Genomic DNA, 16,167 nt, shown 5'->3' with positions numbered 1-16,167 from the left:
TTAAATACAAACCCTATATAGTTTATTTCAGGTGAAACATTAAATAGTTTTCTACTATATTAGAAAATACATTAATTCCTACCAACACTAGAGATTTGTCACTTAAATATATATTACTCTATTTTAGGGAAAAAATGCTTCACATTTTCATAAAATACAGATAGACTGCAATAAAGTGCTTTTTCTTAGAGTATACAGATCCTGAGAAAAACAAAAATATTTAAAAATATTGTTTGTCTTGAAATCATATTCTTTTTCATTCTTACATTCATAAACTAAACTTCTTAGGCATTAGCCTCCAGTGACCAAAAGCTCTTTCTTCAAGGAAACTAGCTGGGTAGTTCCTTGTCTAGCACACTTGTGTGAGATGTGTAAAGTCAAGGGACATGTTGAACATACTCTGTCTCAGTGATGTTAGAACAAGCGAACAGACGTGACCTAGAGAACTTCACAAACGGTAATACCTGATGGCAAGACAGCTGAAACCAGAGGCCTTTCTTGTGCTGAAACAGCCTTCTCACTGCCTGAATGCAACGTGCTTTTCCACTGAACACCCAAGTTTGAAGTGAACATTGAATACAGTCAGTGAACGCGCTCTCTCACAGAAACAGTAGATAATACGGGGTCTTTAGACATCAAAAATAGCAGCATCAATATCACACAAGTTATATTTTTGGTTCATGAATGTAAGATAGTCATACCTCAGATCAGAGAAATCTTAATACACATGAGGCCTTAAAATAGTAACAGGGCGGGGTAGCAGGGGAAACACCCAAATACATATGAATTAAAGAAAATAACTGATAGGCAATATTTGGTAAATGATGTGAATAATAATATTTAAAGACTGCTTTCCATTATCTACTTTGTTGAAACACTTAAGTATCTACGTCCATGATTTAAATGTGTATAAAAGACTTGGGAATTCTTTTAGACTCTGTACATCATTCAGCACACAACTGCAAAAATGTCTGACGACTCTGACACTCCCAACAGGATGAAGTTACACAGAAATCTGTACCAAACTCTGAGATTATTGCTTTCAGTGTAGAATAATTTTTCTCTTCTTTACAAGAATGCTCAATGGTTATGATTTCTGGAATTCTAATTCTCAAAAACTAGGATAAAAATTTGAAATTAGAATGATTAAAGGCAAAGTAGAGATTTACTATTCGTTTAAATTATAGATAAGAATGATAGAAAACCACTGTAAGATAATAGCAAAAAAAGTGAAAAAAAGCTCTTGCCTAAGAGTCTCCTCTTATTATTTGGTCATGGCTGTTATTTCAGGTTGAAACAGCATGTCTAGTATCGCTGTCTTTGAGCATTTTGTTTCTGGAAAAAAGACTTCCCAAATTCATATGTACTGATCATAACAGCACAAGCAGGAGCAATTTTAATTAAACGAGGAATCAGTCCTAAAAAGGGAAGAGAAAAGTTCAGACTAAATTTTACCATACATTTTAAAATGTAATTTATTTGGTTTCATTCTGACAGTTATCAAATTAAGTGAGGTAACATATAAAACACTGTCCCATAACTGGTGTCAAAGAACAAGCCCAATTGTTCACTCCTCACTTTGATTCCAAATTACTTCAAAAGCAACTGGTATTTAAAATTTTTAAACTTACAGCAAAGATATTTAGGAGGAAATAGTAAATGAGGAATATTTTCAAAAATTTTCTGCTGAAAGGCAATTAATTTAAAAGGAAAAAGTAAACATTTTAGTCAACAGTTTGGTAAAGGAAATATTTTTACCTGTAAATAATCCAGAAAATCCATTCTTAGCAACAATGTTCTTCATTATAGTCCAGGTTGACATTTGCAAAGGCATAGAAACTAAATGTTAAAGAAACGATGCTATTATAAATTACCACTTAATTTCTAATATAGATAAATACACATAAAAGAGTGTTTATGGGCTTTGGGATATATCATTTCAGTATAATAAGAACAGATCTGTTTACATAAAGAACTATTTTAAATCTTATTTTTAATAGTTGGATTCATTAAAAAGAATTTTTAAAGGCACTTTTAAGGTACACAGGACCAGATGCAATCAAGGAGGAACATACAGAAAGCCTCTCCTGAATTGATGTTTAAGCTTGGTGATGTGTGTCCTTTATACTTTTTTCCGTATCTTAAAAATCTTTCATAATGGAAAAATTTTTAAAGATGTACAGGAATTTTCATGGGGTTCCCCAAGTGAAGCCACGATAACCATTTTTCATTGTACTTTTAGTGCATACATTAAAAAAACTTTTTTCCCCAAAGAGAAGCTTTAAGGAAAAATAGCTTATTCTCCCTAGGGAGGCTCCACTTTACTAGAATCTTTCTGAATAGATGTGCTAGTCTTGAAATAAATCCGTCCTGTCTCCTCTGAAGGGAAGTTTTCCTGTAACTAACAGTAACATCTCACTTATTTGCAACTGCTCAAGTGTCTGGAACACAGTAAAGAAACAGATTTATACATCTTTTGAAATCAGCAAAAATAGATGTTACTCAGATTCAAACATAAACCTCATGAATGTGCTGTACATACACAAAGTTCACTGACCTTCGTTGTACACAGTGATTCTAAGCAGCTGGCTTAGCCCCCAGACTACAGACGCTAAAGGTGAAAAAAAATCTGCTAAAAGGTGGGCATCCTACCACTGTGACAGCTGAGGATTTCAGTCTTCCCAGACCAGTGCGTGCTAGGCAGACACTCCTAATGGTCTTACTGGCTTCTGAGAGCTGTGCTATGAAACTACAGTGATCAGTGTGTACAGTGAGGACTACTCTGAGTCATTAGGGTTAAAGTACATTTCAGTACGTGTGCCTAGGGAAAAAGGGAAAATTAGGCAAAGGGATCATTCAGTAACAGCTCTGTAGAATCTGCAACTTAATGAAGAGGGGCTCATTATCTCAAAATGTCTTCTATATAATATCAGATTCCCTATGAAGATAAATGAGGCCTTGTCATTTAAGAAGCTAAACTATCTATATAAATAGTGTAAGTATAACTACAGTAATTAGAGCAACCAAACAGAAAGGATACATTTTTAAACCAAGAACAAAGTATTTATGACTGAAATTTAACTCTCTAAGAACAGTCAGTGACAAAAGCTTTATACTACAAGTTGACAACTTATACTCCTTGTTTAATTGTTTTCAACTTTGGAAACAACTAGTAAAGAAAGGAGGCTAAGTAGCTGGGTATTTCTAATCTTACGGAGCTCAAGTTTCAAACTGGTCTCTATTTTAATAGTAGGGTGAGATGAATGTAAAAGACGACGAACAAGAAGACATCTCAACTGGAAGGAAGCAGAGCCCTGCCTAAAGATCCAACGTCCCAGAGCTCTTTCTACAGGGGAAAAGCAACTCCATACACTGTAAGGAAACACTGTGGTTATTAATATTTCAAGCACAGACAACAATAAACACTCCTCTACTGACCATCCAAATGATCAAATCCTAACAATTTTATGTTTCAGAAACAAAGCCCTATTTCCAGTGGGCTTGCTACACTTTCTGTAATAATAACAGAATGAATCTAGTAGAAGCAACTAATAGTATTTTTTTATAAATATGGACCATTGTTAAATTCTTCATTGTGGTTGTTCAGTATTGCTTCTGTTTTATGTTTTGGTGTTTTGGCCAGGAGGCATGTGGGATCTTAAGCTCCCCAACCAGGGATCAAACCTGCACCTTCTGCATTAAAGGGGAAGGCCCCAGGACAGTTTTGTTCTAGAAGAAATTACAGGTTATAAAGAAGTAGATGGGATAACAGGCAGGGGGAAAAAAAAAACACATCAGAAGGGAAGCTAAAAAATAGAAAAGAAAAAATAATATGTATATGCATACTAATATAGTCTTTAAAATTTCTTAAATTTTTTGTTTAGGTTTAGAAGTTTTTCTGGGTACTCCATTCTAACAATACATTAGTTTGAGTTAAGTAGAGAGGAAGGCAACCAAGGGGCAGGGGGAATCTTGTCTTCCGTACCTTAGATATTCCTAACTATCTAGAAAGAAAATATTTTTCATGGCACCTTAGACACATTTTAAATTAATTAAACTTACTTTTCTGGCTTTCATATATCCAAAGTTGGGTCTGCTTTTGTGTTTTTACCACATCAAATGGCAAAGTTACAACAGCTGCAAACTAACAAAAAATAAAATTAATTTAAATTTAAATTTTTCCCAAAGTATTTTATACTCTAATTAGCATATTACTTAATAAACACAGTAATAAAATCATAACTAAACTGAAACATAAAGTGAAACCAGGGATGTTTAAGAGAAGCTCCTGTTGAAGAGAACAGATAAAGTCTTGTGTATTCCTCCCAAAGTTCAGGACTAAGAGAACAGTCCCCCTATATTCCTGAGGTCACACTACACTAGTTGGCAGTCAGAATTCCAACCAGACCTCTGACTGCAAAACCAGTAATAACAATTTCTGATGCTCCTGTGTGTTCCATTATTCCTTTACCACAGATGAAGGCATAATATGTATTTTAAAGCAGAAATTAAAGTACTTAGTAAATAGCATTTACAATTTTCCAAATGTTTTTAAAATTGTTAAAAAAAATTAAAGAAAATGGACTTTTGAACTTTTAGTGCTACATATGTTTTCTTTATGGGTTTCAACATCCACAATGAGGTGCCATCTCATGCCGATCAGAATGGCTGCTATCAAAAAGTCTACAAACAAAAATGCTGGAGGATGCGGAGAAAAGGGAACAGTCTTACACTGTTGATGGGAATGCAAACTAGTACAGCCACTATGGAGAATAGTGTGGAGATTCCTTAAAAAACTGGAAATAGAACTGCCATACGACCCAGCAATCCCACTGCTGGGCATACACACCAGGGAAGCCAGAATTGAAAGAGACACATGTGCCCCAGTGTTCATCGCAGCACTGTTTATAAAAGCCAGGACATGGAAGCAACCTAGACGTCCATTGGCAGAGGAATGGATAAGAAAGTTGTGGTACATATACACAATGGAATATTACTCAGCTATTAAAAAGAATCCATTTGAATAGTTCTCATGAGGTAGATGAAACTGGGAGCCTATTATACAGAGCGAAACAAGTCAGAAAAACACCAATACAGTATATTAACGCATATACATGGAATTTAGAAAGATGGTAGTGATGACCCTATATGCGAGACAGGAAAAGAGACACAGATGTAAAGAACAGACTTTTGGACTCTGTGGGAGAAGGCAAGGGTGGGATGATCTGAAAGAACAGCACTGAAACATGTATATTACCATATGTGAAACAGATCACCAGTCCAGGTTCGAGCATGAGACAGGGTGCTCAGGGCTGGTGCACTGGGATGACCCTGAGGGATGGGATGGGGAGGGAGGTAGGAGCGGGGTTCAGGATGGGGAACACATGTACACCCATGGCTGATTCATGTCAATGTATGGCAAAACCACTACAATATTGTAAAGTAATTAGCCTCCAATTAAAATAATTAAAAACTTCAAATTAATCAATTTAACAGTTATTTCCACAATGCCTTAATTAAGCAAGAAAGGTTTTCTGAAAGAACAAATTCCCTTAAGAATGGCTTATATTTGATATAACAGTCATGCAAAGTAAAACCTAGTCTCTATTTTCTGTTTCCCAACTTACATTTGGCCAATATGCTCATAAAATGACCTTTAAAGTCATCTATTTTTATTTCACCCATCAATGTAAAGAGATTTAAGTTCTTGAAATCAGTTTCAAAGATCTCAGGTAAGATAAAATCAATTATCGTTTCTCCACAATCTAACACATATAGTTGTCCTTTAGTATCTGAGGTGTATTGGCTACAGATGCTGAAACCTGTGGAGTATCTGTCCCTGATATAAAATGGCACAGCACAATTGGGCGCCGTGTCTGTGGTTCCACACCTGTGGATTCAATAGCCAAGAATCAAATTGATTCAATCTGCAGATGCAGAACCCCTGGATAGGGAGGGCTGATGGGCATATCAAAGGTAGCAACGATGGGTATGAGCCTGACACTCTACAGAATAACAGGCTTTAGGCTGTTCGGTTTTCTAAGAGAAAGCCTGGACGTTATCCCACTGATGTGCTTTTCCTGTTGCAGACACATTTTTATTTGTTTAACAGTTAAAAGGCAGTAATATTTTCTAAGTTATTAAAGATTTAAAAAATATATTTTCTGTGTTAGGTAAGAAATAGTAAAACAACATTCTTTCATTACTGGAAAGCTGGGACAACACCCTACAGCCATTCAGCTTTTTTTTTTTTTACATAAAGTACTAAGTACAGAATTGGTTCTACGATTGTTATGGATCACTAAACATAAATGGTACTTGTTTTTTATCATTCATGGTGGATTAAGACATAAATAAAATTTGTAAGTTAATCACCTCACAAATAGAAATAATTAATCATAAAGATTTTGCTGGTATTCTAACTTCTTAAATTGCTACAAAGAATTGCTCTTTTGCCTCAATATATTTAAACTCCACTAGGGTTAATTTGACATATACCAGACCCAAGAATCTTCACGTCTCAATTTTGAACACAATCTCAGTGTCTTCTGTAGCCTAGGTTTTCTGACAGTGACTCCAATATTTTTCTGCCAGTCTCTATGACTACACTGTGCTCCTTCACTCTATTTATCTGGTTCCAATATGTCAGCACATCACTGTGTCATCACAAATTCATTCTCTAAGTGTATGGGGATAAGAAAGCTGTGTCCAAGATCATGGTGATAAGAATCTGCATAAAGGCCCACTACATGAGTTTTCATTATGTGGAGGAGTGGCCAAAGGTGAACTCCCTACTACCGAAAAATGGTCACTGGGTACTGCTGCTGCTGCTAAGTCGCTTCAGTCGTGTCCGACTCTGTGCGACCCCATAGACGGCAGCCCACCAGGCTCCCCCGTCCCTGGGATTCTCCAGGCAAGAACACTGGAGTGGGTTGCCATTTCCTTCTCCAATGCATGAAAGTGAAAAGTGAAAGTGAACTTGCTCAGTCATGTCTGACTCTAGCGACCCCATGCACTGCAGCCTTCCAGGCTCCTCCACCCATGGGATTTTCCAGGCAAGAGTTCTGGAGTGGGGTGCCATTGCCTTCTCTGTCACTGGGTACTGCTCCCTTCTAATTGTAAAGTTTTTTTTTAATTCTTTTAAGAGGCACTCAGCTAGAATGTTCCCAAAGAAACAGGAATTAGCAGAAAAGGATGCAATTACTTCTACTCAATCAGATGATACATAAGAGATAACATTTATAAACTATTAACTAACAAGATCTACTGGTATTTAATGACCAAATTGCCAAATACTTTGTGTAATAAAGTACTATCTAAACTCATTATCATAACTAATGATCTAACAAGGTCAAAAGTTTCAGAAAGACATAATGTACTTGTAATAAAGAGAGATATAAAATGCATTTTAAAATATTTAATGGCTAGTACTGATAATTTATCTTCAAAATAGGGTAGTAAATACTTAGCACTTTGAGGATGCACTACTTTAAAGTTGTTCTATCTCAATAGACATGAAATGGTACATAATATTTTGTTCTGTTTTAGTAAGACAATTATCACTATTTTGGAATATAATAACAAAAGAATAAACTTACAGAACCAGACAATGCCCCTGAGGTAAAGTTGATCATAAATGTTGGTTCATATAAGCCAGATTTTGCACACAACCACTTCTTTAAGACTTCATAGTTATACCAGTACATTGCTACAAAAACAGAATAGAATGAACACATTTAGAAATGAAATGTGGACTTTATGGAAAATATTTGAAGAATATTATATATTAAATGAAAGGAGAATTCTAATATTGATACACCTTGCTTTCTATTTAGACAAATACTGGCTGAAATTTGTAAAAATAGTAACCAAATTCTCAGTAATATTCTAGGAGTCTTATAAACAAAACTATGCATCATTAAAAGTAGGACTTTAATCTCAAAACCCAACAAGAACACGAGAAGAAAGGAGAGTCACATCTCATGAATACTGATGTAAAACTCCAAAAAAAGAAAAACAAGTATTTCATGAGCTATCACACACCATGACTAAATTAGGTTATCTGATAAACACAATGGTGATAAACAGAAATGCTTTAGATGCCCTGTGCCACATTAACAGAATTGTAGAACAATCGAAAAATGATGGAAAAGCATTCAAAGAAATTTCTTAGAAACCTAGGAATAAATGGCAGCTTTTTCAACTGGATAAAGGATATTCATCACGAACTTAAAAATGAAATAGTTATAATTAACACATTATTGTCTACATAGAAAAAAGGCAGACAAATTAGAATTTATAAGTTTTAGAAGAAGCTGAATATAAGCTAACAGACAAAAAATCAACTCACATTGCAACATCCACAAACACCTGGAAAACATTTTTTTAATAGATTTTTTTAAATAGGCACTAAAAGCTGCAGATTCTTGTACATACCCAGTAAGAGACTTAAAAAATGTTCACAGCATTGTTTACTTGTTTATTCATGTAAAAACAAGAGTGAAAAAAAAAACAGTTGCACATATAAAACAAAACTTAAGGAATATTTCCAAGTAAAATAAATTTTATACCTCAAAAATAGGCAAAACTGAATACCATTGTTTAGCAATAATACACATGTGATAAAACTACTTTTTAAAATCAAATAAATGATAAAAATTCAGGTAAGAGGTTACCACTAAGGATGTGACAGTGGAGGTGGACATACGTGGTTTCATGATTTTAAAAACTGCAGTGTTCTAATTCATATACAGAGGTGGTGATGTCACAGGTGTTTATTAGTGCACTTGGTAATTTATATCCTTACTACTTTTTATGTATAAAACATCAAAACAAAAAATGAAAAAGTATTGGTCTAGGAATCCATGGTGTTTCTAAAAAGCACAGCTGAACACAAAAGTTGAAGAAAAATACTAATGGAAAGGGAAAGATACAGGACTGTGAACAGGAGTCCAAGCAAAGGATTAAATCAAAGGGAGAAAGAATGTGGAATGTTAATACAATGGTCCTCAATAATTCTTTCTTCCAGGTTTTAAATGGAAACATCAGTTTCACAAGAGAAGTACTACTGAAGTATGCACATTCTATAAGTTAATTTTGTATTTCTTCATGATTTTCTCCCTCTTCATAATTCAATGATTAGCACCATCTTGAATCTGATTTATAATAGTCCCTACAAGACACTCACTCAAGTGGGAGAGATTTTTAATAACTGAAAAAAGTAGGAGTCAATATAATTCACAGGTGGTCTTAAATGTTATGATATTTTGATTCATAGTACTTTGCATATCTTACTAATTGTGACTTCTTTACAATAATTTTAAAGGTAGCTTCATTACCTACATATGAGTACTCACCAATTGATATTTAAAAAGAAAGAAAACAAAGAGAAAAGAAAACCAGGCTTGAAACAGAAACCGTTCATTAAATAAATACTCATCAAGATCTGAGAGAGCCATGCTGAACGAGGTGTGTGTGGTCACCTAAGACAGTAACTTACCTTTAGCCTTAAAGAGTCTAGAATTTCCTTCATTTAAAAGTGGTACATACAAAGCTACTTAAAATGTAGCAGATAAATCCTACCTGAGAATGGTACATCTCTAAGAATGGTAGGAGCCCAGCCCCTCCAGAGGGAAATCCAACCATCTTCAGATACTTTCTTGCTGACAAATCGATGCAGTTCCTCGTAAGAAAACTTCTTAGATTGCATCTTGGTTCTGATCAATTCCAGTGGACTTATTACAGTCACTGCACCAACTGTACAAAACAAGCGAATACAACAAAAGCAAAGCCATGCATTATGAAAACATGCGTGCAGAAATGAGTATTTCATGCATTTTCGTATTTTAAATTTTATTCTGAAATGTCTGCAAACTGTATCTAGTATCTAATGATGGCAACATCCTGGCTCAGATTTTTTTTCCCCTGATAAAGGTATTTCACACACTTTACTCTTTCAAGAGCAGTTCCACAGCCACTATACATCAACCAGGACTATTATAAACCTCACTTCCACTACACAGAGAAAAATGTCCTTCTGATTAAACTCTGAATCACAAAGTGTATACAGAAAATGATAAAAGACTCTGGCTTTAATTAGACTCTGTGTTATTATCCTAAAATCTAGAATCTAAGGTCTACAATCTCAAATCTAAAACCTCTGTCCAAGAATTAACAGGATAGGCTGATCCTGTCCCATTCTGATGGCAGTCACCACACAATATGACCGCTAGAGCATATGTGTTGACATATGAGGACAAATATGATGCAAAATAAACCGTTAGCAATACACTACTCGAAATTCTCTATGACTGTAAACATTTTAAAGCAAGCTTTAAGTAGAAATCAGAATGAAAACATTGTGAATTTATTACTTACGTCTGGCCACGATTCCAGCAACAATTGGTATTCGGCTTTCATTTTCTCCTAATTTAGATCTCAGAAGAGCAGTTAATTGATCATAGCAGGTAAAATAAATAACTGTGGCAGGAACTGCCATCACTCTGTTAGAACAAACGAAAAGATTAGTACAGCACTATCAAAAGGCTGAAACATAGTCTTACATTATTATGAAGCACAAGACACAGTGCACAGAGCATGTGTGCTCAGTCATATCAGACTCTCTGAGACCCCATGGACTGCAGCCCGCCACACTCCTCTGTCCATGGGACTTCCCAGGCAAGTACACCAGAGTGGGTTGACACTTCCTTCTCCAGGGGCTCCTCCTGACCCAGGTGTCAAACCCACACCTCTTGTGTCTCCCACACTGGCAGGTGGGTTCTTTACCAACTGCACCACCTGGGAAGTAAAAATGAAGATCCTCCTATTTTACAGAAGCTGAAAACCACAGCAAATCAGCTGTGAGATCAGTTTTTCTTTAAGAATTAGCAGTGTTTAACTTAGACAACAAAAGATGTAAAGTAGGTTTCTGCTCTCCAGAGATTTGTAATGTAGTAGAGAAGGTAAGTTTAGAGCACCCAGTCAGGTCATAAATAAGAAAAGACAAATAAGTCGTCTTGACTTATTCTGTGTCTGGTCTTCATTCCCAACTACATACATTACGGTAACATGAAAATCACTAAAGTAAAAAATCTTGTAAATATTACTTGTAAAAAAGTACAAGCACAATTATAAAATACTTTTGAACTGTGGACCATGTCATACCTACTTATAACTGAAAATAACATCACCAGAATTATATATACTCAAAGGAAATTCCAATGACATTCTTTCAAATGAAAATATCAGGAGGGAGTTATTAATTAAATACAAAGTCGAAGGTACTATCATGTCATAAAGATTTAGCGCAACAAGAAACCAGTCTCTGTTTCTGGTCTAACCAAAGGACTATCACAGACCACACGTGGGAACACCTAATACTCAACAGAGAAGTGTGGTGATGAGAACTTAGGAACAGGACTGACTGCTGCTCCTGGATCTATCACCAACCTTATAACCTTAGGCACTGTTTAGAGTAGGTGCCTCAAAACTGACTAATGTGCTCCATAACAAGATAAATCAGAAAGAAACGAGGCAGAGAAAGGCAAGGTATTAATTGGAATTTTTACATTCAGCCTTACTAGCTTGTCATATGAATTCACGTAATAGCTAGTTAGTACAGAATTTAATTATCTGGAAAAGAAGTATAAATAGCACAATACCTCTCATTATTTTAGTAAAATAAAAACCGAAACGAACACTAGTTTCTTAATTTCTGAACATGGAAAAATAAAGAATGCTTCTGCCCCAAATCCAGTATCTTCAGGAGGGCCTATTTGTCTAATTGACCTTGGGTCATCTTAGAGGAATTTAGCCCTCGAAATACTCCCTGTAACAAGGCTTTTCTGTACGTCTGGAGCACTAAACGAGCTTGCCTGCAATGATCTGTGCAAATGATGTGAGTTTTGGCAAACATCTGCTTCTTTTTGGGGGGCTGGAGTTTCAGTAACCACAGCCAGTCATGAACACAGCATGCTGTATCATTAGCCCCAGTGCAAACCCTACACTCAGATTCAATTGCTGGTAAGGAAGAACCCCTGAACTTGCGGTGACAGCCCGGGGCTGGGAGACGCAGAGCGCCCTTCGTGTCACCAGCGGGGTCTCGGGAGGACTCTGCTGGCCAGGTCCTGTTGCGCCTCCCCCCTCACTAAGACCCCGCCATGCCTGACCCTCACTGATTCCACTTCGTGCCTCTCCGTTGACTGATTTCACTTCATGCCTCTCCCTTCACTGATTCCACTTCATGTCTTTTCCCCTCACTGATTCCACTCCATGCCTCTCCCCTCACTGATTCCACTTCATGCCTTTCCCCTCACTGATTCTGCTCCATGCCTCTCCCCTCACTGATTCTGCTCCATGCCGTTCCCCTAATTGATTCCGCTCCATGCCTCTCCATTCCGCTCCATGCCTCTCCCCTCACTGACTCCGCTCCATGTCTTTTTTCCTCACTGATTCCGCTCCATGCCTTTCCCCTCCCTGATTCCATTCCATGCCTCTCCCATCACTGATTCCGCTCCATGCCTTTCCCCTCATTAATTCCGCTCTATGCCTCTCCCCTCACTGATTCCGCTCCATGCCTCTCCATTCCGCTCCATGCCTCTCCCCTCACTGATTCCGCTTCATGTCTTTTCTCCTCACTGATTCCACTTCATGCCTCTCCCTTCACTGATTCCGCTTCATGTCTTTTCCCCTCACTGATTCCGTTCCATGCCTCTCCCCTCACTCAACCGCTCCATGCCTCCCCATTGCACTCCATGCCTCTCCCCTCATTGATTCCACTTCATGTCTTTTCTCCTCAGTGATTCCGCTTCATGCCTCTCCCTTCACTGATTCTGCTCCATGTCTTTCCCCTCATTGACTCCGCTCCATGCCTCTCCCTTCACTGATTCCGATTCATGTCATTTCCCCTCACTGATTCCGCTCCATGCCTCTCCCCTCACTCAACCGCTCCATGCCTCTCCCCTGACTGATTCCGCTTCATGCCTTTTCCCCTCACTGATTCCACTCCATGCCTCTCCCCTCACTCAACTACTCCATGCCTCTCCCCTGACTGATTCCGCTCCATGCCGCTTCTCACTGATTCTGCTTCATGTCTTTTCCCCTCACTGATTCCGCTCCATGCCTCTCCCCGCACTCAACCACTCCATGCCTCTCTCCTCACTGATACTGCTCCATCGTTTCCCCTCACTGATTCCGTTCCATGCCTCTCCCCTCACTGATTTTGCTCCATGCCTCTGCCTTCACTGATTCCACTCCATGCCTCTCCCCTAATTGATTCCGCTCCATGCCTCTCCATTCTGCTCCATGCCTCTCCCCTCACTGATTCCGCTTCATGTCTTTCCCCCTCACTGAGTCCCCTCCATGCCTCTCTCCTCACTGAGTCCGCTCCATGCCTCTCTCCTCACTGATTTGCTTCATGCCTCTCCCTTCACTGATTCTGTTCCATGCCTCTCCCCTCACTGATTTCACTCCATTCCTTTCCCCTCTCTGATTCCGCTCCATGCCTCTCCCCTCACTGATTCCGCTCCATGCCTCTCCCCTCACTGATTCCGCTCCATTCCTCTCCCATCACTGATTGTGCTCCATGCCTCTCCCCTCACTGATTCAGCCTCATGCCTTTCCCCTCACTGATTGTGCTCCATGCCTCTCCCCTCACTGATTCTGCTTCGTGGCTTTTCTCCTTACTGATTCCACTTCCTGCCTTTTGCAGTAATAAACCACAGACATTAGTATACATCCTGTGAGTCCTTCTAGCCAATCATTAAATGTGGGGTAGTTGTGAGAGTCACAAAACAATGCTCTTGAAAATGAAATGTTCTGATATTCAAAATGCATGATGTCCCATCATACTGATAAGGCAAAACAAAACCACTACCATCACTAAATAAGAAAAATACTAAATTTCAACTTACAACGTAGGAGGAAGGCCACTCCACAGGGATTTAATGCCCTCATTTCGAATGATTTTCAAAAAAGCATCCTAAAATTGTAATAGAAAAAAAAGTGGTCAAAATAAACAAAAATGTTTATAGTGATAAACGGTATTTGATTCTTTTAAGCATTTATTTCTAAAATAAAAGCTTCCCAGATTTATATATGCCCATTATTTAAAAAGGAAAAAAAAAAGAATTTTTCTCAACTTCCAGACAGAAATAAAGCATTTCTAAATCACAGTTCCTGCTTACAAAATAAACCTACATTACTCAGCTTGGGATGGTTCTACTTAGGGCTGAGAAGCAATGTTTTTTGAAGATTATTATAAAAAGGAAGTGGAGGGATGGCAGAAAGTTAGAATAACTCTCCTCTCCCATTATGAGATCTGAGAAAACATTATTTAAACCCAATATTTGAAACCTCTGAGGAAGAACAAAAAGCAACTAGAAGCTAGAGGGAAGCTTACTGTTAAAAGTCAAAGTCCCATGAATGAGGTTTGCACATTTACAGCTTTTTGCCCGTGGGAGCTGCAAGGAACAGTACATTTACTTGCTTGAGATAGCAAACACCAGAGTTTAGGCTCGTAGACTAATCGGAACGTTAGAAGGGAAATCCCAGGAAGAGAGGCGACAGAGGACATGTTGTTGTTGCCCTTTTAGTCGCTCAGTCACGTCTGACTCTGTGACCCCACGGACTGTTAGCCCTCCAGGCTCCTCTGCCCATGGAATTCTCCAGGCAAGAACACTGGGGTGGCTTGCCATTTTCTTCTCCAGACAAAGGACGTAAGCCCTTGAATTTAGCAACAAAGTCAGCCACAAGATGTGGCTCACAACTCAATTGTGCAGCCCCAGGAGAAGACAACAAAAACAAACCAGACACCCCGTGGATGGCAGACGGGGTGGGAATTTCAGCTGCAGCCCACCACAGTGGTGCCTGAGTATAGTCTGAATCTAGCCAAAGTTAACTGCCTATTAGAACAGAACTGACTGTTGGGAAGAATATAACAGAACCCAGAGTCTTTACAGAGCATTCTTCATGATGATCACTATCCAGTCAAAATTCATGAGACATAAAAAGAAACAAAAGAAAAAGTAGTCATCAGAAACCAGCACTGAGATGATTAAGATGATGCTATCTGCAGACAAGAACTCTAAAACACCTATTATAAACATGTGCAAGGGTTACAAAGATGATGGGTCCATAGTGCATGGACAAATTTGGAATTCAGCAAGGAAATAATTACTGTTAAAACTGCCAAGTGAAAGTTCTGAACCTGAAATGAAAAATTTAAAAAGTGGGCTTAACAGCAGAAAGGAGACAGCAAGGAGTCACTGAAGACAAATCTAAAATTAAATTGGAAGAAGGAAGAGAAAACAAATGAAGAAAAATGCAAGGGATTTCTGTGTGTTGATTTTATATCCTGCCACTTTACTATAATCATTGATTAGTTCTAGTAATTTTCTGGTGGAGTCTTTAGGGTTTTCTATGTAGAGGATCATGTCATCTGCAAATAGTGAGAGTTTTACTTCTTCTTTTCCAATTTGGATTCCTTTTATTTCTTTTTCTGCTCTGATTGCTGTAGCCAAAACTTCCAAAACTATGTTGAATAGTAATGGTGAAAGTGGGCACCCTTGTCTTGTTCCTGACTTTAGAGGAAATGCTTTCAATTTTTCACCATTGAGGATAATGTTTGCTGTGGGTTTGTCATATATAGCTTTTATTATGTTGAGGTATGTTCCTTCTATTCCTGCTTTCTGTAGAGTTTTTATCATAAATGGGTGTTGAATTTTGTCAAAGGCAAAGAGGACACTAATAGATGGAGAAATATACCGTGTTCATGGATTGGAAGAATCAATATAGTGAAAATGAGTATACTACCCAAAGCAATTTATAGATTCAATGCAATCCCTATCAAGCTACCAACAGTATTCTTCACAGAGCTAGAACAAATAATTTCACAATTTGTATGGAAATACAAAAAACCTCGAATAGCCAAAGCGATCTTGAGAAAGAAGAATGGAACTGGAGGAATCAACCTACCTGACTTCAGGCTCTACTACAAAGCCACAGTTATCAAGACAGCATGGTACTGGCACAAAGACAGAAATATTGATCAATGGAACAAAATAGAAAGCCCAGAGATAAATCCACGCACATATGGACAGCTTATCTTTGACAAAGGAGGCAAGAATATACAGTGGATTAAAGACAATCTCTTTAACAAGTGGTGCTGGG

At 37.8% G+C, this 16,167-nt stretch overlaps 1 protein-coding gene across 6 annotated transcripts in view; it reads right to left on the bottom strand.

The window, feature by feature from the left end:
• Window positions 1-16,167, bottom strand: part of LOC109557311 (mitochondrial glutathione transporter SLC25A40) — an 83,519-nt gene continuing 67,352 nt past the window's right edge. For 5 of the 6 annotated variants that reach the window (XM_070787607.1, XM_070787606.1, XM_019958560.2 and 2 more), the window contains 7 exons: window positions 13,911-13,978; window positions 10,378-10,502; window positions 9,583-9,756; window positions 7,599-7,708; window positions 4,063-4,144; window positions 1,759-1,839; window positions 1-1,418 (listed from right to left, as the gene is read on the bottom strand). In XM_070787607.1, coding sequence (XP_070643708.1) covers window positions 1,306-1,418; window positions 1,759-1,839; window positions 4,063-4,144; window positions 7,599-7,708; window positions 9,583-9,756; window positions 10,378-10,502; window positions 13,911-13,978 — 753 coding nt within the window. In that variant the 3' untranslated portion in view covers window positions 1-1,305. The remainder of the gene's footprint in view (window positions 1,419-1,758; window positions 1,840-4,062; window positions 4,145-7,598; window positions 7,709-9,582; window positions 9,757-10,377; window positions 10,503-13,910; window positions 13,979-16,167) is intronic. The other variant, XM_019958562.2, reaches the window with a different exon arrangement.

This window comes from Bos indicus, chromosome 4 (genome assembly GCF_029378745.1).
Source record: "Bos indicus isolate NIAB-ARS_2022 breed Sahiwal x Tharparkar chromosome 4, NIAB-ARS_B.indTharparkar_mat_pri_1.0, whole genome shotgun sequence".
Classification (NCBI taxonomy): domain Eukaryota; kingdom Metazoa; phylum Chordata; class Mammalia; order Artiodactyla; family Bovidae; genus Bos; species Bos indicus.
The sequence above is the reverse complement of the archived record's forward strand: the minus strand, read 5'-3'. Positions and strand labels throughout refer to the sequence as shown.